The sequence below is a fragment of the Semicossyphus pulcher genome, unplaced genomic scaffold (assembly GCF_022749685.1).
Source record: "Semicossyphus pulcher isolate SPU_LCO1_2020_fin unplaced genomic scaffold, fSemPul1.0.p SCAF_5, whole genome shotgun sequence".
NCBI lineage: Eukaryota > Metazoa > Chordata > Actinopteri > Labriformes > Labridae > Semicossyphus > Semicossyphus pulcher.
In genome coordinates, this window is record NW_027211726.1 from 11203921 (window position 1) to 11229247 (window position 25327).

General features: G+C 42.0%; 1 protein-coding gene across 4 annotated transcripts in view; it reads left to right on the plus strand.

The window, feature by feature from the left end:
* The window catches only part of LOC138608357 (sodium bicarbonate cotransporter 3-like), a 43751-nt gene that overhangs the window by 2132 nt on the left and 16292 nt on the right, over positions 1 to 25327 (plus strand). For 3 of the 4 annotated variants that reach the window (XM_069680925.1, XM_069680924.1, XM_069680926.1), the window contains exons 2-6: positions 12969 to 13050; positions 14022 to 14171; positions 16337 to 16475; positions 16932 to 17092; positions 18286 to 18474. In XM_069680925.1, the coding sequence (XP_069537026.1) occupies positions 12969 to 13050; positions 14022 to 14171; positions 16337 to 16475; positions 16932 to 17092; positions 18286 to 18474 (721 nt within the window). Of the gene's footprint in view, positions 1 to 12968; positions 13051 to 14021; positions 14172 to 16336; positions 16476 to 16931; positions 17093 to 18285; positions 18475 to 19477; positions 19838 to 25327 lie in introns of all 4 variants that reach the window. The other variant, XM_069680927.1, reaches the window with a different exon arrangement.

Consider the following 25327-nt stretch of genomic DNA (forward strand, 5'->3'; position numbering starts at 1 on the left):
TCATTGATTCTACCTCAGGTGTTCGCCTGCCTGCCAGGAGAACAGGGATTTGTGCTTCCTGCTGTTCCATTAGCGAGGGCAGTATTAAGTCTGGCCACTCTAGGCTCTTTGACCTGGACTATTATTGACTCAGCACTTACTGCCAGGGTTAGTGAGTTTTTTATGAAGCTAACTTACTGTATGGCTTTGCTTTGCATAGGTAATTACCCAAAATGAGCCTCTTTGCCACTCTGATGGAGCTCTGTTCTTACAGTGCCCAGCTATGGCTTAATTGGAGTGCACAACAGAGCACCTGTTTGTAAGTTTTGAACCCAATCTACTTTCTGTAATGAAATGTATTTTCACAGGGCGTGATTAACCTGTTCTCAGGCCACAAGATTTAAAATGACTTTTTGGCGGCAATGATTAAGTCCACTACAAATACTGAACTTTGACACAGTTATGTGTACCATTATCCTGTAGTTTTTGACTCAAAGGATATGTTTAATTTCAACAGTTTTTTTGCTTTGTGTCCTTGTCTCATATACCCCTTTTCCATCAAAATTAGCACGTTGACGCTGGGTTTTCAGACCTGGAAAGACCCGCTAATAAATGCCGATTGTCTCTTTTCCCATTGCTAGTGGAGTATACTCCTTTGGTCTGTTTTCTGCTGCGTCACCGTCTGACGTCACAAACCCCCTGGAAACAGGGGCAAACAACAAACTTCCCCTTGTATCAGAAGAAGCTCTCTCACTTCGCTGCCTTTCCAGTGTTGCTGCATCTTGCAAAGAACAAACTCGGCTTTGTATGTTGTTCTTCTGTTTTTACGCTACAGCGGCCAGAACTTCAATGCGCGTCATAGCATCGCGCCGGAAAGGGGGCAGAGGTTAGCGCGTTGACCCGGGTTTTGTGTTCCCTCCATCGATCGGAGCCTAGATGAAAATTACCCGGGTCTGCTGCAGAGTCATTTAACCAGGGTCTGAATTGTCCCACTAAGCAAAAAAGCTGGGTGTTAGTGGGTTTTTTGACCAGTGGGAAAGGGGCTATACTCACAAATTTCAATGCATGTACTCCCTGGAGGTGCTCTGTCGAGCTGCAGCCTTCCACTGGAGCTAACAACCCTTTTTTTTAGTTTCCATCAACCATGGTTGTGGAGGCAGGGAGGGTATTATACCTCCTCCTTTAGCCACACACATCCAAGCTAGTCTAAACATTCAAAGCAGCTAAATTTGATCACAGGCCTGCTTTTCCTGCCTCTTTATGTCTGCTTCGAGGTCTCTGATTTAAGCTTTATCGATAGGCTGAAACACATTTTATTCTTGCATGAACAGAACAATGCCCTAAAGGTTATTTTCATTATGTAAAGGCAGAAAAGCAGATCAGAGGACCAAGATTGTACTCCTCTAAATTGGATTATGCCTTTGTCACTATGTTTACAGAGAGGATTTGAGAGATCATCCAATTAAAGGAAAACTTAGACCACACTTAGCAGCATAATGGATCTGATGTGTTTTCTGAGTCTCCAAGGTTGCATTTAATGGGAGCTCGGTTTTCTGTTGGGTGCTGGTATAAACTGGAAAGGATAATGAACTTTGAGAGGTTAAGCTTTGTTACCTAAGCTTCTTTCTTGTGTTTAAACATTGGCGGGTGCACACGCAACCCTGTGTCAGCCCTGCCTTACCTTAGTGGCAGAAATCCGAAGATGGCTCTATATGTAGAATGATGTGTTTAGAGGTGAAGCATCTATTTTAATAATGATTAATAGTTTAATAGCTAAAGTGTCAACCCTTCTCTCTATTCTGCTATTATAGTGGGAGAATTTGCCACTGTTTATGTGTACTCTAATAGGAAGCTAAATACCAACTGGGCTTTGTTCATTTATTGCTTGGGCTTGAATAAAATTGTGATGGGAATTTTTCATAATGTTTGTTGACTAATCCTGGAACATCAATAAAGACAACTATCACTTGATTATCAGATAATGAAAAGAGCAGCTAGTTGGATTTTTTTTATTGCACATTTCCAAATTGTGTTAACAATGAAAATGCAATTTAAAGTGCAGCTCTGTTATTTAGCTTTCTCACACAACAGATAAAACAGCTAGAGGGTGATCATTTTACCGTCCTGCCAGTCTGACAAACTGTAAGTTTGTTTTTTCCATGCTGTCCATAATGTGCTGTACACATCGCCCACCCCTACAGAATATGCCGCATTGTTAATTGCACAGTTTGACAAAACTAGAGTTGTTCCGTTACCAATACTGTCTGGAAAAAGTGCTGCCTTAAAATAATAATCCTGAAGATTTTCTTGTAAATAAAAGTCTGTTCATCACTATCTATCGCCAAATGAGGTAACACAGTGGTGATTGAGCCTGTGGCCCACTGATGACAGCTTTTTCATTTGAAGTATATAGTATTATTATGGATTGTGTGTCTGTGGCGACATTCGCGGAAAAAATCACAGACGCATTTTCCATCACTCAGCAGTGGTCGGTCTGCCAGAGAGCGTAGGCAGAGCTATGCGGCTGCATTTCCGGTCTCTTCAAGTGTTGTGAGTAAACAGTAATCTACTATGGCTGAACAAACAAAGAAAAGATGGATGACTACAGATACAACTTCAAAAATAAGTGAAAATCCAAAGAAAAAGAAACAAACTCGATGCTCAGATGAAGCAAACAGTCTAAAAAGGAAAGCGACCGTCAGCGAGTTAAATCATGAGTTACAACCATGACAAAGGGAGCCAACCATAAACATCTGGTTAAATTGGGAAGTATGCTCCTGCAATTACCGTTTATCGCCATAGGTGCCAAAACTGAGATCTTTGACACTGAATCTTTAAATGTGCCATTGAGTATATATGGGTGCACTAGTCAGATATCATAATTTGTTAGCTCAGAATAAAATCTACTTTTCCTGCCAGAAACCAGTTCCTTTCGCCACTCCAACACAGTTGCCTAATATAGCAAACAGTGCTGCATTGCCACCATAGATACACATTAAGGCTGTCACTGTCAAAACTATAATTTTAGAGCAACTAAACAGAAATTTTGGTTCCTTTATTATGCTACGAGAGCAACCAACAACAATGTTGCTCAAGCGGTTGTAACGTTAGACGGAGGTTTACTCAATTAACTCAGTGTTTCTCTGGTTTGGATTCCTTCATCGTTCCAGAGGATTCTTAAGGGGAGCTGAATTATCTGCAGTCTCCTCCACTCAAAAACACACTAACCCTGTACTTCTTACCAATTCTTCCTACTGTCAATTTAACTGCCACCATCACTTCCTGCCTACTTCTGCAAATAACTATTATTATTGTATTATTGTAATATTGTTTTTCTATCAGGCACTGTCTCTTTTGCATTAACCCATACTTTTATATACTTTATATTTTCACATATATTTGAGTTGTTTTTTGCATTTCTCTGGAGCTATCTTGCACTATAATTTCCTTTGGGATTAATAAAGTTCTATCTGATCTTATTTAATCTCAAACGTGGTAAAAACACTGCATAAAGCAGCTTCACATTAAAAATCAGTGTTTCTCCAAAGCTCTTAAGCAGACACAAGTGAGAGAGATGTGTTAAACACATATTCCCATATAAAGACATTGTTATTTATACCTAGTTTTATTGATTAATTGATGTCATTTGTCAGATGGCCAAAAAACTAAAAAGGCACTCTATCATACCTTTGCTGAGCCATATAGTATAGTATACAGCTGTTATTTTTTATGTGTCACACCTGTATCTGATCGGTACTTGGCCGATACCCAAACTTGTTTGAATGAATATTGTAAAGGAAAAACATGGTATCACAACATCTCTAGACTAAACAATTAACTTAACAGATCATTCAATGATAACTTTGTTGCAGCTATGTTGTCAAGATAAAGCTTTACATTCTTATTTGAGTCCTAAGTTAGGTCTAATATGTTTAACAGTCATTCTGCTGATACAAAGGATACGACTGCATTTAGTCCTTCTTTTTATTTGGTCTGGATCCTGCACAAGCTCCCAGTCAAATTTAGTCCAGTCAAATTTTCCACTCAGCCTTTAGATGTCACTGTTTCTATTTAATATCAAGCACTCTTTATGTCCCTCATCTCAATTTTACATTTGGTTTCACCTTCATCTTTATGGTTTTCTGGAACAGACTGGCGCTGTTCTGAATGTCACGTCTGGAGTATATCTGGACTGGAGGTTCTAAGAATATGTCCTTTTTGGCCTGCTCATGTAACACTTCTTGTTGTAGACAGGAAACAAATGACCCACAATTCTTAGTAAAATTACAGGTTGTTGAAAGACTGTGCACAGGCTGTGATAAGGACAGTGAATGTCAAAGTCAAAGGCACCGAGGCATTTAGTATCATAATGAACACACAGCTATCTGCTTTTTCGTTTCATTGCACCCTCTGAGGAATGCCAAGCCTACACGTGTGCTTGTTTCTATTTATCTGTGTTGGGGGTGGGTCTTCATTTGTGACCTGAATACCTCAGCGGGTGAGCATTTGAATGCCCTCCAAATGCGCGTGTATGTCCTCCGTGTGATACTGTGTGTGTGTGCGTGTGTTTTAGGCTCTTGGCTGGGCGAATGAAATATTCATGCTGGCATGGTGGGATTGGCTGCCGAGCAAAGAGCGGGCTGACAGGGTAAAGCAGTGCTGTGTGCGTTTTGAAGCAGCTTGCTCGCTCTCTCTCTCTCTCTCTCTCTCTCCTCTTCTCGGCGTATAAAGAGATGAGTGGAGGAAGAGGGAACAGACAAGTGCGACAGTGTCTCTGTTAGCGCTTAGCTCACACACACCTTCTACAGTGGACATAACCGTCAGAAAGGAGGAACTGGCTAACGTCCCTGCTGCTTTGCTTTGATGTTTTAGTCTAAATGGAGGAACAGAGCGAAGGGGAGCATGTGCTTACGGTACGTCTGGTCCTGTGTGTGCGTGTGGTTTTTATGTGTGTGACTGTCTGTCTGCACCTCATCACAATCAAGTCTCTCTGTGTGTGCTGCATTATCGGTGTGTGTTTATATTGGTTTGTCCTCTTTTGTTCCTTTACAGTAGAGTGGAGTAGAGGTCTGTGCTAATGAATGGTGCAGGTGGTCTGTATATTTGGCCAGAAGGAAAAAGGCTGAGGTGTGAGGATGTGCGGGCATGGGGGTAATGTGAGAGTTGGGGTGAGAAGCTGTTGCCTCATCGGACATGCCTCTTGAAATGGAAACGTTTCCTTTCCACTCTTTGATCGCCTCAAGGAGCAGGAAAGAGAGGAAACGGACATAGACAGTTATGGCTGCTTGCAGGAGCGGGACAAGGAGAACAGGAAGGAAGAGAGGAGAGAGGCAAGGAGTGTCAGGGAGAGGGCGAGGAATGATTGGTCTGCCGAGGTAGATGAAAGCCAAACAAGGTACATGCTGTCAATAGAGATTATATTTATTGACTGGTGTAAAATGAAATAAATGCTTGTTGTCATTTATTCTAGCGCAAACATTACTAAGCTCAGACTGGGAGCAATGGGCTCAGAGGGACTGGAAAAATCAGGTGCTCATATGGAGTGTGTGGGGCAGAGACGTGTTGTTTTCAATCTTTGTCTCTGTGTGTTCATCTGCAAAGTTTATCTGTTTTTGAGTATTGATTATATCAAATGGAGGCTGTGATTAGCATGATTTTTCAGTATTTCTGTTAAGTGGGATGTGTTCACAGCTGTGTATACTATGAGGTCGAACTACACCTTCATTCAGCATTAAAGGGCCAGTTCACCGATTTTCAACCTCAGTCCTCTCGCGCTATTATGGGGAGCTAATGCAATTATGGTAGGAAAAAAATGCAATTTCACTCTGTGCCTTTGGAAGACGCTAGCCGCTTCTCCAACGGGCCCTGGAAAACCTCCGCCAGACTATGTAAAGTGCGTCATCTGGCGGAGGCCAGGGAGCTTGCTAAACTATACTTCCTCAAAACAGGACGCCCGCCTCCGATGTCATGTCTTGTTCAAAATCGCTAGGTTTGAAATATAGACTGCAGACCTGAAGATTTTTTAGTCGATGCACTGGTATATTCTTGTCGTATTTCGAATTCTGTACCGCTTTGTCTCATCGCCTGCAGCGATCAATGTCATTGACTGGAAAACGGTAGTATTTCACTCCAGCGTCTCTCGCTGGTTCTTTCCTTTCAGAGGGAGGGGCGCAATACACGCTGGGTGTTGTCGGAATGGGTAAAACCACGAGCTAATAGTACAACTTTCTCCACAGCTATGGCGCCAATTTCAAATATTATTGCTTCTATCGGTTACAGAGAACACCAGCTTTGATTGACAGTGGCTTTTTTCCATCCTTTAAGTAGAGGGCACAGGCTTTTGACTGCCTTACTATTTTAGCCCTTTTCAAACGTGTGGATGCTCCAGGGAGGTTAATAATTGAAAGGCTAGTAAGCAAAAGTCAGCAAAATAAAGCCACCTGATCAAATTGTATCTCTGTGTTTATGTTTCTTATCCAGCTCCTTCAAAGCACCATGGATGTTTTTGCTTTCCCGATAGATAGCCTATAATACACACAATATATCTACCTACTGTTTAATGCATTTTACACAACTTGCTGAGCAGCCATCTATAATATCTGACTTGTTTCTCTCTATTATTCTGTTTTTAGATGTAATTTAATTGGTTACATAATTTAACAATAATTGGCAGTAAATAGATGTCAATATTCTCATCTTTAGTATTCAATTGTGCTTTGGCAGTGAGAGATATTCAGTCATCTCAAGGGACAGGTCTCTCACTATGTAACACATTTCTTACGTCAGTCTCTATCGATTGGACCAGGTCCCAGTAAAGCAAAGCCTGGCAAGGGACTAAGATTAGAGGGAACCAGGCCTGTTGGCTTGCCGTATAGCTGGTTGTTTCATTCACTGTCTGGTTGGCTGAAGAGGTGTTTGGCTGCTGTGTGTTTAATTTATCCCACACAAACATAACAGAAATGAGGTTAACCTGAATGTTATTGTGATGGAGGGTTCCACAATTGACTCGATGGACTGTTAGCCATCAGCCAAGGAGAATGACATTGCCAATCCTCCCAATCCTGGAAGCAATAAGTCAATATTTTGTCTTGTACGATATTAAATCAAAGGTTTGACATTAACCCGGCCTGATGGCCCTTGGCCCCAAAAATGTGTATGTGGCCAGCAAGAAAAAGTCATACTGTGAACTAAGTACTAACTGTACTGTGTGGAGAGCAGCGATTACACCAAAACAAACATTGTGGACGACGGGCAAGAAGAATTGGCAATGATAGTTTTTGGACTTTTTACTGAAAATTCAGGAAGAAAAAAGAACAAACTGTGGATGAAGTGGTGGAGATGGCGTGAACATAGGCTATACATGTTGCCATGGCTGCAGTTGTTATGGTTCCTTCCTCAGTCAGCTTGCTTCCCAATTGGCTATCGTTTGGTTCCACGTGACAATCCACAGACTGCGTGCTTGGCTGTCATCGGGGTTCCCCCCCCACACAACAGGATAACGGATCGTAAATATTGACAACATTTCTGAAATAACACCTGCTCACTTTACATGACCCCTTACTTAGAATTATGGTTTTGCGACAACCCTACATTATAGTGTGAGGTAAAGTAAAACAATGAAATACTTTGACACATCACAACAAACTCTACCCCCCTAAAAATGAGTTAAACCTCTGTTAACCCCCATTAAGAGTCTCCCAACAAGACTACCTTGGACTTGAACATGCCCATTTAACATGGATCATAGCACAACCTTTATGGTATACTTAGGAAATCCTTGTGTACACATGGTAAGCCTTGTGTTTACTCTTAAAGGTTCATGTGAACCATAAATCCCCACTCCAGCATACAACCCAACACTTTGTGATTAGCCATCTAAGCTGCTGTAAAAGCCAGTGGAAATCCTCATATGCAGACACACTGACAGTAATGTGTGCTTCCTATTAGCCCACTTGGTATCATTGATCTTTTCAAAAACATTAGACTTGTTGCTTGCCGACAAGACAGTTACAAATATATTTAGGGAAAAGCTGTTGATATGAGGGATTTTTGTTTCCTGGGAGCAGCATTCCCAAAAGGAAACCACATGACAAAGAAAAGAGAATGGGGGGTAGGGCTGAAGATGAGAAATGATGAAGACAAGAGTGACACTTTTTATGGTGTAATTGTGTCACCTCTAAAGTGTACTGAGAAAAGTCAGACAGGGCTTATCCTGAACCAGACTCCACGCATGCTTTCAGTTCTTCTCACCAGAGGTGACGTTATGTTCCCTTGTGACATCAACGGGCTTCTGATGACAATTCCCCACTGTGCTGGACATCTGGTTTATCAGCGGTATGGGGAGCGGGATGTGTTTAATCCCACGAGTAATGTTTCTGTCATGTGGCCGCACACAAGACTCAGTGGGCGCAGACGGGGAACAGAGCTTAAATTCAAGTCCCCAGAGTTTTCTGATTTCAGTTCATGTCATGATTATGTTTGAATTGAATGTTTTCATCTATCTGTATCCTTATCACTATCTGGAATTTATTGTTTAGTGTTAATACTCTTCTTTTATTTAGCCTGCTAATCATTCTTTAGCTTCAAACAGGTTTAGGGGCATATTTACCACAACAATAATCTCCCTGGATCCACACCACCAAGAAAACAGTGCTAGAAACATGTAGTCTTGTCTGGCTTTCTTTCTGTGATAATGCAGCCAGAGACACATCTGCCTTCTATCAACAGCCCTCAATTGATGTCACTATCTCTTAGCTTTTCTTACTCAGCTGGTCATTTTTCAGCCTTCAAAGCCCTCCCCACTGGCACTGCTCCTGTAGCCCAACCACAGCTGTGCTTTCTGGGCATAATGGCCAATCGCCTCCCTGGCCTGGGGACTGCTGGTGATAGAGTAGAGGGTTTATTTTGGACAAAGCTATGTGACAGATTGCATCATGTGTTCTTAAATTGTCCCAAGCAATTCGGGGTCGAGGGCACAACAGACTCGAACACGTGCATTTACTTGACTGAACCGGCGTGACGACACACATCGTAGAATCCGTGTTAATGGATGTTTGTACATAAACAAGTGTTTACAGTCAAATTAACAGATTTGTGGAATTGGTATTTTAAGAAGATTAAGAATATACATGAAGCAGGAAGGAGTTTAACGCTAACTTTGTGTGTCCTGCTTGTAAACATGGGTTCATGTGATTCCTGCAGAATAGGAAATTAGAACTGTTCTTAAAGGGCCAGTTCGCCGATTTTCAACCTCAGTGTTATCATGCTATTATAGGGAGCTAATGCCATTATGGTAAGAAAAAAATGCAATTCGCTCTGTGCCTTTGGAGGAAGCTTCTCCAATGGACCCTGGAAAACCTCCACCAAACTATGTAAAGCGCGTCATCTAGCGGAGGCCAGGGAGCTTGCTAAACTACACTTCCTCAATCTAGGACGCCTGCCTCCGATGTCATGTCTCATTCAAAATCGTCAGTTTGACTGCAGACCCGAAGATTTTTTTAGATGATCCACCGGTATATTCTCGTCGTATTTCGGATTCTGTATCACTGGTGCATATTGCCTGCAGCAAATCGGTAGTATTTCACTTCAGTGTCTCTCGCTGGGCCATTCCTTTCAGAGGGAGGGCCGCAATGCACGCTGGGTGTTGTAGGAATATAAAATGGGTGAAACCAAAAGCTGTTTGTACAACTTTCTCCACAGCTTTGGCGCCAATTTCAAATATTATTGCTTCTTTCGATTACAGAGAACACCAGCTTTGACTGAAGGTGGCTTTTTCCAGGGGCGAACTGCTCCTTTAAACTTGCTTGCTTAATAAAAGAAACTGTTTTTAACGATCTCTAGACATTCATCCTCATCATCTTATTTTGGCTGGGCAATTACGTAAACAAGTACAGATTTATTTGTACTGTCCTGACTTTATCACAATTAAACGTGTGTAAGATCTGAGACCCCTGGTAGTATCCTCTGCCTCTGCATCACACATGACCACAATAAAAAACGTCCAGTTTTAGTTACCCCTGGTGTGCCGTAAGAGTTACTTCTTATGAGACATAGATTCATTTCTTGCTGCTCTTCACCCTCACAGCAGCTGAATTATTACCGCTCCTCATCAAGGCGCTGTCAGAGAGCAACACGGCTCATTATCATGCAAATCCACCGGCAACTGAGACACACACACACACACAAGCTAACTAATGCACACACAAACACGATCACAGCTGCCATCATTCATTGTAGGAGGGGCTCTAATAATGGTAATGTATGTTTGGAAATCTGAATGTCATTGAAGACATTAATAAGGAAGGAATAAGGAATAAGGCAGTAATGAAACAGGGAGGGCGGATGATTGACATATAGTGCGTGCTTTCCATCAGAATGAAACAGTGAGGTCAGTCAGTGGAAGTGACTGGCATGTTGGCGAGAAGACGCACAAGGCCCTAATATCATTCCATATCCCCTTTGGCATGTGGCTAACATCAACACCTTTTGTTTCCAGCCCCTCTTGCTGAACAGCAGTGCCTTTCTGTGATTGGTTGAAGTGCATGAAAGGATCCTCCAATTGGTGATGGTGTTGCATCAAAGTGTTTGTGCACAAGGCAGCAGAACAGCACATTTGTACTTGAAAGGAAGGGTTGGATGGTCACAGTATCTGGCTTATATAAAAGACTGATTGATGGAATCTTGGAAAGTCCTTTAAAGTGTATGTCTTTAATCACTTTGGATACAGTTGTAATGTGAGAAATACATTTTTCTTTTCTTCAACTGCAATTTGAAGCCTGCCCCAGCCTGTTTTAAAGTCGTTAACAGTTAAAAGTTGGACTGAAAGACACAGAGATAGCATCCGTACTATAAGCCATAACTCTCAGAAACTTAACTCCATACTTCAGCTCGGGTGTCTCAGTTGGATTTAGCATTAGCTCACCGCCACCTTGTGATATTTATACACCCTTAAATCAATGCGTGTTAAAAATAAGCTTTCTTTTCTCGTCACGATGCCTCAAAAGGGGGCCTGCAGTTTGCCGCAGGTGTATAGGTTCACATGATTTGACAAGCCACCCTTATTCAATGTATTTGTTGGTCGATTTGGGACAGGTAGCGGTAGTTTGGGGTTTAAGGGTTTTGTCATTATTTCTATGGTTGTGGTCTGGAGTAACAACACCATCAGTTGCTGTATTCTGGTGGAAGACCAGCAAGGACTACTCCAAGCAAATTTAGTTCTGGTTTGGCCACCATGCTGCTGTAATTGGAGACACTGTCACTGTGGCTGCCTAAACTGTTTTGGCACTTAAGGGCAGGGAGTCTGGGACCATTAATAACAAGGCCGGTAATTGGACCAAGCCAGATCTGGGTTAAAGAGGATCATGGATTTTGTCACTGTTTGTGTGTGTGTGGGCTGTGGAAAAGACTGTCCTCACAAGTAGAGCTACAGCATGTGTGTGTGTTTTGGTTCTGTGATTAGTTTATTGGTTTAAAGGCAATATAATTACATCATGAAGAAATAGTACCTTTGCTGCTGTGTATCCTGACAGCTTTATACTCCTCTAATTGGGCCTGTCTATCGCTTTATGTTTCAACGACATCGATATCAGGCTAATTATTTTCACTGAGGTCATAACCTCTTTTTTAATGAGTGCAGCAAGCTTCTACACGTTGCTATGAAACTCGACCTTTATCATGAGGACTGTAACAGTAAAAAAAAATGTTCTGATACACACTCATTAGTTTGTGGAGATTAGCACATCGATAAGACCTCAAAACATTCCAGTTATACTTTGCTGTACAAAGGTTGTTTAAGGACACCATTAGAGTTAATTAGCTATACAAATGCGTATCACATCTTCTGCTGTATTTTACCTGTCTGTCAGAGTATGTCTTCCAGACTACTAACATTTACTAATTATTACACTTACTCAATTAAATGTATGTAATTAAATGTGTGTAGCTCATGATCTAAGTTGTTTTTCTTGAGTGTGATGTGAAATTGTGTCATTGTTGGCCATGTTTTAACCCTACTTTGTTTGCTAACTCCCGTACCCAGAGCTACAGAGTGATTTGGTATGGGATGAAAATGAAATTAAAAAAAGAAACAGGCAATCCCCTTTAAACCTGTTCATCAAAACTGCAGGTGAATGAGAAAGTTTTACAGTCTCAGCTGTCTTCCCCCCAGAGATTACTGTGCAATAACAATCACAGCCTCGTCAGTCCTTAACAAGCTACTCTGCTTAGTGGCAACACCATTTGGGAAAGACTCTGAGTCCTCTCTCTGCCTTGTTAGTTTCCAACAAGCTTCTGCAACGATGAACAGACTCATTACGTCACCCACTAATGTAGGCTTTGGCTATTTAAAAAGCAGCAAAATCCAAAACGGTTATTTAATTACAATAGCTCCAAATGTATTGCCACTTTCATTTTTATTACTTGAGTACTTTATTTAATTTGCCCGTTTTGTGAGCTGCTGTAACAAGTAAATTTCCCCTTCAATAAAGCTAAAGGGGATCAATAAAGCTTGTCTTATCTTATCCTATTGTAAAAACAAATGCAAACATTTGATACTGTATATCGACTTAAAGTTGTAATCTCGAAGATCTCAGTTTCGACGCCTTTGGCGGCACCTATGGCAATAAACATTGCGGGAGCACACTTGCCTGATATCCAGATAGTGTTGCATGTGTGACTTCCACGGTTGGACGTACCCTCTCTGGCAGACCAACCACTGCTGGGTGATGGAAAACACGTCACTAACTGGGCACCGCTTGGGATTTTTTCTGTGAAAGTCGCCACAGACACCCAGTCCATAATACTGAAAATGCAAAGGCTTTCATCAGTGGGCCATAGGCTCAATCACCATTGTGTGACCCTTATCCAGCAATAAATGGTGACTTAACAGACATTTTTTTAAATGAAAATCTTCGAGAATATTACTTTAATATTTTTATATTTCTTTCCCCCCCTGCCTCTCCCTCTCTTTTCCTCTCTCCTGTCGTTTTAAGGGTCTGGATGAGGAGGCACTAGTTGACCATGGGAAGACCAGCTTCACCACTCACACAAACTACGAAAGTGAAGATTTGGAAAGTAAGTGTAAAACTAACCAAACCTTTTTTTCTTTCTGTTTCCCTTTTTAAGAACTGGTTAGGTTCCTAAGTCAGCTAGCATGAAGAGGAAACAGTCGCTGCACGCCATATAGTAAAGTATATCAATGGGCATATCTGTCTATGAATGTTATAAACCATGTAATATGCTGATGAATAAAAGAAGTGCTTAGAGCCGATGGTGGACTTAGTGTATCGTCTATGTGTCAGTGCTGTTCACATGCAGAGAAAAAAGCCCACACAATACCCCCCTTAAGTGTACCTACTTCTTCTATCCTCCCCCTCTTGCTTACTGCTCTTCCTTTATGTGGGCCCACCACTCTTCTTGTCCTTCATCCTCCCAACCAATAATATCTAATTCTCTCCTTTTATAACTCCCATAGAGCCCCCTTGCTTTCTGTCCATCTAAGCTGTCAGGTTTTTTTCCCCCCTGCATCCTCTCTTTCATCTTCTTTTTTTTCTCCCTCTCTCTTCCTGTTTCCCTCTCCCTCTCCCTTTCTCTCCATCTGTTCAGCTCATGCGTGTGTCGCTTATGCCTTCCTCTTAGTGCTGCGTCTCGGTTTCACTCCTGGGTTCCCTCTCAAATCAAAGAGAGATGACTCATCTGTGGAAAATGACTATTGGTAGGGAATGTAGGGCGAAAGTAGGGCGTTTACAGCTCAGAACAGGGTTCCTGTGTGGCAAGAACAATAATGAGGGGAAGTAGATAAAACATTGAGGGGGAAACAGAGGGGTGAAAAGGTTAAATATTGCACTCTGATTCCCCTCAAGTAGGTTATCTAGAGCATCCAGAAGAAATGGAAAGAGTTACTTTGTCTTCCGTCTTCAATGTTTTTGAGTTGAAGTTGTAAACGATTGAGACTGCGATACATTCATTTTTACTTTTCCAATGTGTGTGAACGAGGGTTTACAAGAAACGGATCTGATTTTTTTTATTGCACTTGTTTTCCCCAGGCCACAGAGCAGTGTACGTAGGCGTACATGTTCCTCTTGGAAGGGAGAGCAAACGGAGGCATCGACACAGAGGACACAAACACCACCGAAAGAAGAAAGAAAGAGACAGCGAGGAGGGGAAGGACGATGGCAGAGAATCCCCGTCTTATGGTTGGAAAAGTTTTAATGGCCCCATTTGCTACAAAACTAACGTTTTTTTTTCTTATCTCCACTGATTTTCCATCACAGTATTCTGCCTTACAGTTTATGTCTACCTTTGATAGCATTCAAACATGTTTATTCATATAATCACAGGATTTGCCTCAGACATAAAACAACCACCCCTTGAAATTCCACAAAAGACAGACCTTGCTGAGACTTGGTGCACCTTTTTATTAACCTTATTTTTGGTGTATGTGTTTCACAGTACTTTTCACTGATGGAAAAATTCTTTCTAATGCAATGGACAAACATAAAAAGCTCAAGTTAGGATAGCCGTTTTCCCACTGGTCAAAAAACACGATAACACCCGCTAACATCCGTTTTCTTTGCTTAATGGGAAAGGTCACAGTCGGCATTCAGACCTGGGTCAAATGACTCTGCAGTAGACCCGGGTTATTATCTCCTCGGCATTGTTGGGAACAGTTTACCGAAAAGACAATAAAGACCTAACCACCGTAACATCTTCACTGTTTACTAACCCTGTTTCTGGCGTGTTTGTGACGTCAGAGGGTTACGCAGCAGAAAAGACAAAGCAGTGACAGGAAAGTTGCAAGTCTACATTATGGTGTGATTTGGCATTACACCCCCTTTAACTAAGCACAGATTGCCCTGTTAGAGCCCTACTCTGCTTAAGCCCTTTGTGAGTCTCAGCCTTTCAAACTGTTCTGAATAAAACATTCACCCCTTAAAGGCCACCAGGTACCAGCCTGACACTGATTGAAGCCTGTGACATTTTAAGCGATTTGCGCTTGCATTTGTGTGTGAAGTTGCTGAATCATCTCAGCTGCAAGACTCACGAGTAAAACAATAAAGTAAACATGACATATTCCTGTTATCATGTTTAACATTGACTAAGGGTCCAGAGGTTCACAATTCATAACGTGCATATTCTGAAACAGCACTTTGCTCATGTATGCAGTTCACCTGATCTGATTTGTGTGCCTAGAAATTCATCTCATATCCCGCAGAGAAACACCCACATTCCCCTTCTAGCTGCAGAGTTGGGTGTGAAGATTATTGAGACGTGTGCTGAAATGTTCCTCTTTAAACTCTCTTTCTGCTCATTTGTGTACAGTATAAGTTAAACGTCTTTATTCTAGTGATTCTTGCCGTCTGCACTTAAAAAGACAAGCAACAATTCAATTCAAGCGGTCAGAAACATGACACTAACCCAGCCAAAGTGTTGTTCATTAAGTTGACCTTCTATACACCTCAGGTTTGGGTGTGAGTAATAGTAAGGAACAGAAACACCAATATAAAGTGTACTCCCATGTGCATACACATTAGATTGCTACACAGGGTAGTAGTGCTAATAGAAAATAGATCTTCCATTTTCGCCTCCAGTCATTCCATTTCTGCCCCCCTATGGTGCTCAGTCTTGTAATCTGCCATATCCATTTCCGTCTTCTCTCTGGTTCCAGATGCTTTGATAACTGCACTGTAATTCAATCAGACTTAAAAGAAAACTGCTGCAAAGCACTTACATTTGCATTAATCTCTCTTACAAATTGCTGCTCAAGACTTCTCGGCATTAAACTGCAGATGTATTCCTTCTCATGTAGCAGATTGCAAAGCTGTTTCTCTTAGGGTGCAGTAAGACTCGAACATCACAGTACTTTTTCCCAGCTTCAGAAGGCATGAGTGCTGCTGTACCAGCCAGCCACACACACACTTTATCAAACAGATCACAAAGAATTATGTTTCGTCCGACTACAATCTTCTTTACACATGCTCATATTTATCAGATGTAATCTCTGCTTCTATGAGACATTTTCCACGTCATCCTCTTTCGCTAAAACACAGAGAAGTGTGGGATGATGAGGGAAATTTGTGTGGGATTAATGCGTCCTCTTAAAGGTGCCATGTGGAAACTTCTTGTCAATGAATATAAGTTATGTTTACATTCAGGGTGACTCACCAAAACATGTTGCTTGTATCCTTCAGGTCAAAGGGTGGCTGTAGTTCGGCCATGTTTAACAGCTTGCTGTCTTCCTCTTTCCTGCCTTTACTTGCACATTTCTACATCACTTGGCGCATTACTGCCCCCTATAGATCAGTGCTGCTGCTATGACTGATACATATGACATTTTGGCCTTCGCCCACTCTTTGTGCAGACACACCATCCCAGCGGGTCCAGTTCATCCTGGGTACAGAAGACGATGACCTGGAGCACGTCCCCCATGACCTTTTTACAGAGCTGGACGAGCTCTCCTTCAGAGACGGCAGTGCCACTGAATGGAAGGAGACTGCCAGGTCAGAAAGCAAGTTAAGGGGCAAAGCCTGAAGACAGCTATATAAAGTAAAGAACATCCAAACTCCATAATGTTCTTGTTTTTTGTACAAATATTTATTATCAGGATTTCTTTAATGTCTATACTGGGAAACATTGTCTAAATCACTTTTATAGATCTGTTTAATGTTGCCCTTAAATTCTGCAAGAATGTTTAAACATTTCACTTAATCTTTCACAAAGAGACACAGAAGGCTGAGGAAGAGCAGCTTCCTTAGCCTCAGGTCACAAGACTTCAACAGGCTTATTTCACAAAGGACTGGGATTGAAGTTGGAATTTTGATGCATAAAGGCGTAAAATAAAGTAGTCAGCTTGCAGAGCTTCTGTGCGCTCTTTGAAAAGTGACAGCTAAAATCATTGCTTGAACATGTGAACCAATTGTGTGTTTGTGTGTGTTTCTCTTGATGTTTACCTGCAGATGGTTGAAGTTTGAAGAGGACGTAGAAGATGGTGGGGAGAGGTGGAGTAAGCCCTACGTGGCTACGTTGTCTTTACACAGTTTATTTGAACTGCGCAGCTGCATACTCAATGGCACAGTCATGCTGGATATGAGGGCCAACAGTATTGAGGAAATTGCAGGTAAACTTTACTGTACTACTGAAATGTTTATTATAACATACTAGGGCTGCAGGATCATGACCAAAATGATAATCAGGATTATTTTGATCTAGATTGAGATCATGATAATTAATAATATTTAATGTGCTTTCACATTTAAATAAACAAAGCAACACGTTCAACGCATCTTGTGCTGCATTCCGACTCTTGTACAAATTTTGCATCAAACTACGGCAAGTGTTCTGGTTTCCGTTTGTAGTACGCTTGTAGTCCTAGTAATATTGACCAATCACATATCAGCAGGCTGCAGCGTATGCAGGAAAATCAGTCCGCCTGGAGAGCAAAAGCAGGCGGAACGTAATGCGCTGTAATGACATCAGTGGCTATCTGACAATGATTTAGCTTCTTATTAATCTCTATAAACAGACATTTGCATGCTAACAGCTAACAATCTGTTCTAGATCTAAAATTCAACTTGAGATAAATTTGAGAAAAAGCCGTTCAGCATTCAGATTTCTCGACTCCCTCAAATGCATCAGAAATGATCGATCTGACCTCCGTTTCGACAAACAAGCATTTTAAAAGTAGTTTTCTTCTCCTCTTGAGGACAGACCTGACAACGCTTCATTTTGACTTTTGAATAATTTCCACAAAAGTAAGACATAAGACTTTAAAGACATAACAGATAAGTATACTATGAGCTCGTAATGTAAAACAACAAAGAGGCATTTGTGTGGACAGCACAGCTACGTATTCTCTTTTGTTTTCAACAGCTGCCGTAACCATGACAACCACAGACACATTCAGCTGAAAGCCCCCTGTTAACATGGTCACTCGTTGAACCAAAACACCGGTCTCTGTTGTTACTCATACTCTTCCACTCTAAACTGCTGCTATAAGGTGGGAACTCATGACATGACATGCCAGCTCCCCCAAAAGTGAATCCAAAACCTCTCCATCACTCCCTGGAGGAGTGGCTGTTTTAGTTTAGGGAGCACTTGATTTGATTAGCATTTAAAGTGGGTGTGCTAAAATCATGATTGGGATTAATGTTCGATTAATTGTGCAGCCCTTAATTTTCCTCATTAAATTGTATCTCATGAAACATGTTGTGAACTGTTCTGTACTCAAGTTACTTAGTTTTCAAAGGTAAATGCCTAATTTTGTTTTTCTGTCTGTGTTCACGTCGCTGCTTCTGCCCCTGTTCCACTCAGACATGGTGATAGACAGCATGGTGGCATCGGGCCAACTGAAGGAGGATTTGCGCCACAAGGTGCGGGAAGCCATGCTCAAGAAACACCACCACCAGAACGAGAGAAAACTCAGCAACCGCATCCCTCTGGTGCGCTCCATTGCTGACATAGGCAAGAAACATTCTGACCCACTCTTGCTTGAAAGAAACGGTGAGATTCTCCTACGCGCTCGTATTTCTTTTTCCTCCACATTTTCCATCACTGGGGAGCTGTTCCTAAAAAAAAATCCACTGTTCAAATCCCTCAATGCCAGCGTAGAAGGTGGATGGTAAAAGTGAGTAGAGAATGATCTACATTGAAGCAGTCTTCCCCTTAGTGAAAGAGAAATCTGGGTGCTAGTGACTGCTAACCTGTATGGCTGGCCTGGCTTGGGGTTTGAATTAATGATTGTTTGACTCCATAGGTTGACACTCAGGAAATTGTGCTTTACCTGCAACCAGACAGCATTGTGTGTTCTGTTGACTGGGCATGCCCGCAGTGGTGTTAATGTATGGTGTGCATTTTAAGATCTTGAGGTTATAAGATTGAAAGAAATGATCCACTTCTCTGCTTGTGGGTCTTGTTGGGCTTGTATATCATTAAACTGAAACAAAGGTGTGAAAGGTCAAAAATATGTGTATGATATTAATGGTTAGTGATGGTAATGGTTTACGTATGACCAATGTATGTCCTGTTCCAAATAAGAATGTGTTGTGTAGGAGTTATGACTGGCTTGTTGTTGTAGAGCACATCTTTGCTTACAGCGCACTGACATCGTGCTAACTCATCCTCTCCCGCATGTAAGCCTCTCTGATCTCTGGGTTTTGCTTTACCTCAGTCTTGTTGTGTGATTGGGTTGTTTGGAGTTGAATGAGACGAGTTGTTTGGCCCCTTGCGGACCCTCCCACACGCCTCACTGAATCATTCTCAGTGTCTTTTGTACACAACCATGCTTTGGCTCACGTTTATGCACGCACAAATCTCTCTAACTACACCTCTGCCACGCTCGTGCTGCCCACCTCTTCCGGCTGTTTCTCCTCCAGATACCATCTTCGTGATGTACTCCTACTTCATATGTTTTTCCTCTCTGCTCCATCCCTTATTCCTTCTCCTTTTCCCTCCTTTTTCTCTTTCCCTTTTCCTCCCCCCTTTGTGCATTTGTTTCTTCTGTTAGGGGAGGGCCTGTCCTCTTCACGTCTCTCTCTGCACAAGCCGGGGGCAGCCTCCTCTGTCTCCAACGTGTACCAGAGACAAGAGTCCAAGGTCTCCCTCCTGCTCAACCATCTCCTCCCCTCTTCTTCCTCCAACACTGGGCCCTCCCCAGGCCACTTCACCCCCACAACCTTTCAAAATACCCCCACTTCCTCCCGTACCCACGGCGCAGGCCCTTGCCCTCAAGGCATCCCTGAGGTAGTGGTATCACCTCCTGAGGATGATGACCCACCAAACTCTGCAGAGGAAGATGCAGCATCACCACAGCTCGGCCGGAGAACGTCCTCGGCATCCCAGGGCTTCGAGCTGCTGCCCTTAGAAGGCAAATATCTGTGTAGCCTGCCAGTGTGAGTCACGGCTTGAACAGAGAACACTAGCACTAGCATGAAAGCTCTGCTTCCTGTTAACTTCCCACCCTTCCAACCTGCGGCCATTTCATCAATAACCCACAGCAAGCAGCTCACTTGCTAAGACGCTCCTCCAGCTGTATTTATCCACAAAGTTTTTAAACTACTCTCTTCTCCACCTCATGATTCTGGCTTCTCTCCCTGCCATGCTTCTTTCTGTTCCACTGACTCATTCGTGTAACTAACTCTACTACTCCTCCTCCTCTTTGCCATTCTTACTTCTGTCTGACTCCTTACACATTTTCAATACATTCCTGATCGTCTACGCCTTGCTTGGCCCTTTCCCCCCCTTCACGTCTTCCTTATTATTCTTGCATGGCTGCCTTACAAAGTTGTTTGGTCAGTCTTTTTCAACCACACTGCATCATGTGTCCTGTGATGTTTTATTGCCACTTACCTACCTCATCTCACTTCTCTCAGTTGACAGGTTTCATGTAGGACCTGATAGAAGTGATGTCCCAATCCTGTTTATTTAACTCGCCCCCTCTCATAGTCTGAGTCATATAGTGTTGAGTGTTTACTTATACGATCAAATGCATAATACAACTTCAATATACAGTTGCACAGGATGACATTAAAATCAGTGAAGCCAACCCAGATTGGCTGCATGTCTTCACCAAGATAATATAAACTACATCACTAGTTTCCTGTTATAGTCCCTTTCAAAATAAATGGTAGGGTCATTAGTGTTTTGTATAATTTCAGTAGAGAGGAATGACAGACAAGATGTGCAAAGCATGTGTGTATATTAATCATGAACACAATATAAGTGCACTTTGAGGAGCAATATGGTGCACCTGAAACTGCACATGCTGTTTTCGTGTGGACTTGAGGTGAACGTATTACCGTAAAATCCGGAATATAAGTTGCACCGGAATATAAGACGCAGTCTGTTCTGAAAAAAGGTTTGTTATTTCAACACTATTTCAATTACTTTTTTAAACACATTCAAAACACACATAAATTACAGCCTACCAGCTACCGGTGCTGTAGCTAGCTGGCAGCCTACGATGACGTTGATTGTTGTGAGGGTGGCGGCTGCAATGGCGATCATGAAGGTGCATGTCCGTGACAAAGCGTAAAACAGTGAGGAAAACACAAAACAGCACGGCGGCATGTTGCAAATAGGCGACGTAGCGGCTTGGACCCGGAAACAGTTTGATGTAGAGGTGTGACGTCACCACTTAACAAACAACAACTTCAGCTAGATTATAGCGCCATCGTCTGGGTAAAACACCGTAACACAATAACATGCATCTCTCTGCATTTTATACTGGTATATTGGTGGCACCGGTATATACGACGAGCCCACTTTTTAGATGAAAAAAATGTATTAAAAGTGTGTCTTATACACCGAATTCTACGGTACATGGAAACTGCTAGGTGCTCATTATTTTCTGTGGCCCTCTGCTGTTTGATATGTAGTATACAGAGTATTTAGAACACAATTAATAATATCAATTTATGACAATTTGGGGGGTTAAATTTCTAATTTCTATCAATGTAAAAAATGCCTTAGACTCAAATACAGTTCTTGTAGATGGGGGACATCCCTAACTGTCAGTTCCTTATGTTTTTGTATTATGTTGGACAAACTGACACAAGAAGAATCTTTTCTGTTTTATCTGTGGGTGACTGTCCCATTTTGAGTACACACAGATATTATTATCTTTCAACTTGTCATTTTCCCTTCCATCATCTGCACCCGTGCTCTTCCAACTCATCAATTCCTAAGTATAAACATTCTTTTACCCGATAGAGTGAGGTAGTTAGGGCAGCTTGTGCCAGCAGCATGGCTAAAAATAAGCCAGAGTCCAGGGTGGCTGTGTGATCGTACTGTATGTACTATCATATTGGCAACTACAGTCACTTTTCCTCCTTCCCAAACCAAGCCATTTCAGTTTTATTATTAGACAGCGTGAAGGTCTGCGTCTGCGTTTGTTTCACTGTGGGAATGGCTCCATTTCAAAGCACGGACCATTAGAACCGCCAATCACATGGTGGGAGCTGAATCTGAAAGGTTGGGGTGGTCTGATTATAGCTGACAAGCTTCTGTAATTGCACCCCCTTCTAGAAAATATACAGAATTTCCCAAGAGGCGAGGGCCTTGACATCAGCGTGTGGGTTATTATTCAGAGTCGGGTTTCAAGCCTTCCTCATTACAGTAAAATAACATTGCAGGTTCTAACAACTGCACTCTTTTACAACATTGATTTTAAACAGCAAATGGTTTACGCTGTACTTTCCAGAGTAATATTCCCTTAATGTGACATTTAGAGTAATTGGCTGGATGCTCGTAATAGACTTGCTTACAGCTTCAAATAATCAGTCATCGCAGCAGCATGGATGTTGCTGCAGTTTTTTAGTCATGTACTACAATGGGTCACTGGTGAAACACTTGTGAATGGGATGCAGGGAATCAATGGTACACTCGCTCCATGTTAGTCTCCCTGCTTTCAAATCATTAAAGACCAGCGCTACTCATGAAATAATTGAAATAATAAATAGTGTCTGATATGTTTCTTCTGCAAAATACATTTAATTACCTAAAAATCCTCCCAAGGCATCTCCTCCTTCTCCCTCATTAAAAATCCCCCAATCTGCATAGGCCCCGCCCACTATATGCAAATTTCCAACCGCCCCCTCCGTCGCGAAAACAAAACACGTCTCTGCCATCGTTTAGTGGCAACTTGTTGAAACTTAGCTAGCTTAAAATGTAGTAATTAGTAGTAGTAACGTTAACGTTAGCAGTCAGTAGTGAGTTTGCAAAAATTACGATGACGGTTACAGCTGGCTCGCGCATCGCCGAAGTGGTTGCCATAGGTTGCACATGATATGCATAGCGTCACCCCGTCCATTAACAGGATTGCCTCCTTAGGTTTGTGACGTCTCAAACCTGCTAATCTGAAAACGTGTTGTTCAGCCTGTCCTTGGTATACTGCAGTTTAAAAGCAGACAGGCCCAGCCGTGGAGATGCCTGCTGATGTTGTCCCTGATATGTCTTGTAGCACATAAAAAACACAACATGGAGATGTTTACAAAGTTAAACACTTGATTTTCACTGGAGGGGGTCTTTAACATTTCTTTTTTATTTAGCTTCAATTGAGCTCCCATTGGTCAGTTTAAAAAAAACAAAGTGGCCCTTTAGAAATTTAAAAAATGGCCTAACCTATTGTCATTGCATAATACTTATATGTAAACAACTGCTTGTATTCCCTCTGAGTTTTGTACTGTAAATTGTCAAATTTGGAAACAACTGTGGATTATGAGCACCAGATAAAGCTCAGTATACACATAAACCACTACAGCTACTATAAAGATACAATCAGAAAAGCTCCAGTGCTAACATCCTCACAATGGACAAGGAAAATCTGTATGATTATGGTTATTTATGTAGCTGTTTTGCATATGAATGAGGCAGCGCTGTGACGCCAGTGTTTAAATGGCTAGTATGGGGGAGCATTCCAGGGCTTAGCCTTCTTGAATGAAGTGTGTTGGCGGACCCAACCTAGGCTAATCCCTCCCTTATTCCAAGAGGCTTTGTCGGGTATGTGAGCAATCATGCTCCTGTTCAGCAGCCACGGCTACCCAGCATCCACTGGGGTTACTTTAGGGTACAGTTCAAGGGTTTGGATCACAGGCTAAAACACATGCTGGTAGTAGTGGTGCATTTTAACCTTGATATGGGATTAAAGGTAGGTAGGGAGTTTCTGTTTGGCTTGAATTCTTCCTGATGGTGAAATAAGAAATGTGTTGAAAGCCTGGTAAAAGAAGTGTTACAGTGAATTTCCGAGGATAGTATGCATATGCTATCCTTGGATTCATATTCATTACTCCCTCATTTCATCTCCCACTCTCATGTCACCTCAAGTGCTAGCGTTTCCTGTATCTGGTATGGCTCAAATCACATAAGCAATGTTGAAGTGTGCTGCCAATTATGCACAGAAATACCTAAGCTTCAACACTCAAAGGTGCTGAAGTCTGAGGAAGGTGAACTGTCAGGCATATCAAACACATCCTCTCACCTTAAGCTTAAAGCTGACGTGGATTCAAGCTCAGCAGAACTGACTTAAGCTCAAAAATAATGAGCTGAACAGACAAGGAGCAAACAGCATTTGTGAAATGTATCATGTTCCCTGAGAGACAGCACAGTGTTACAGCAGCTCTGTACCAAATCAACAAATCTAGCAAGTAATGGTGGAAATCTTTTTCACTCGTAGCCAAAAATGTGAAAAATGTACAGCAAATCAAATTGTCAAACCTTTTAGCTACTTAGGGGGGGATTCACTAAAGGGTTGCGCGGCTTTTGCGCCCGCTAAACCCGTGCAGATGACACAAAAACACTTTAATTCTCTCGCAGCAAAGCAAACAGCGTCTCTGTGCTCTGGTGCCGTTTGCACGGATTTAAATGAGTTATTATGCAAACAATAGGGGCAAATTTAACCCCTTTCTATGCAAATGATCCTTGTGGCAAAAAGCACCTAATTCACAAACACCAGCGTTAACAACACCGCGCAGTTAGAGTGAGAATATTACCGTCTGCAGAGAGCTGGTGGTAACTGTAGCTTACAGTGATCATGAGGACCACGCCACCTTTTGTGTGATCAAAAAATGTATTTGTCTGTAAATACAGTCTGTTAATAATATATAATCGACGGACCAATCAGTCTGGGGCTGTGCAAGGTTTAACCCCGACACACGGTCACACTTTGTCCACATGTGTGGAGACAGTCTGGAGCCTTTACGCATGACGGGGATTATTATATCTAGACGAGCTGTTATTGTGACGCTGTGTTACAGACAGTTAAACTAGTAACACCTTTCGAGTCTGGACTTTACAATAAACTGTTTAAAAGAGCTGCCCCCTCCTCTCTCTGCTCAACCTGTGGATGGAGTCGAGCTCCGTCAGTGAGGAGCTCAGTTAATGCATGAGAGCGCGAGAGTGGAGGTGCAGACAGCTCCTCTTCCCAATCAGACACAGAACAAGAGCAAACTGCACGGATCTGCTAAACTTGCGCTTGATATCATTTGCGCAATAGCGGGTGCAAATGGTGCGCAATTTATTGGCGGCCCCAATTCAATCTTAGTGAATTCCCCTCTTGGTGTATTATCAGCTTAGTCTGTTGTAGCTAGATCTAAGCTTCTGTGTCTAGTAACTGAAAGTACTATAGGCTTCATTTTAACAACCTAACATTTCATTTCAATTAAGTTGAACTATCAAGTAGTTTAGTTTCTTTTAAAGTTACCAAACAGAAATAAAAACATAATGACACATCACCCTTAGGGCAGAGGATTGACGTAGGGGTTCTGAGCGAGGTTTATTTGCCTACAGCTCACCTGTGATCATAAATGAGTACAACATCAGTGAAATTGCCTCTCATTTATGAGCCTGTGCCATAAAGAAG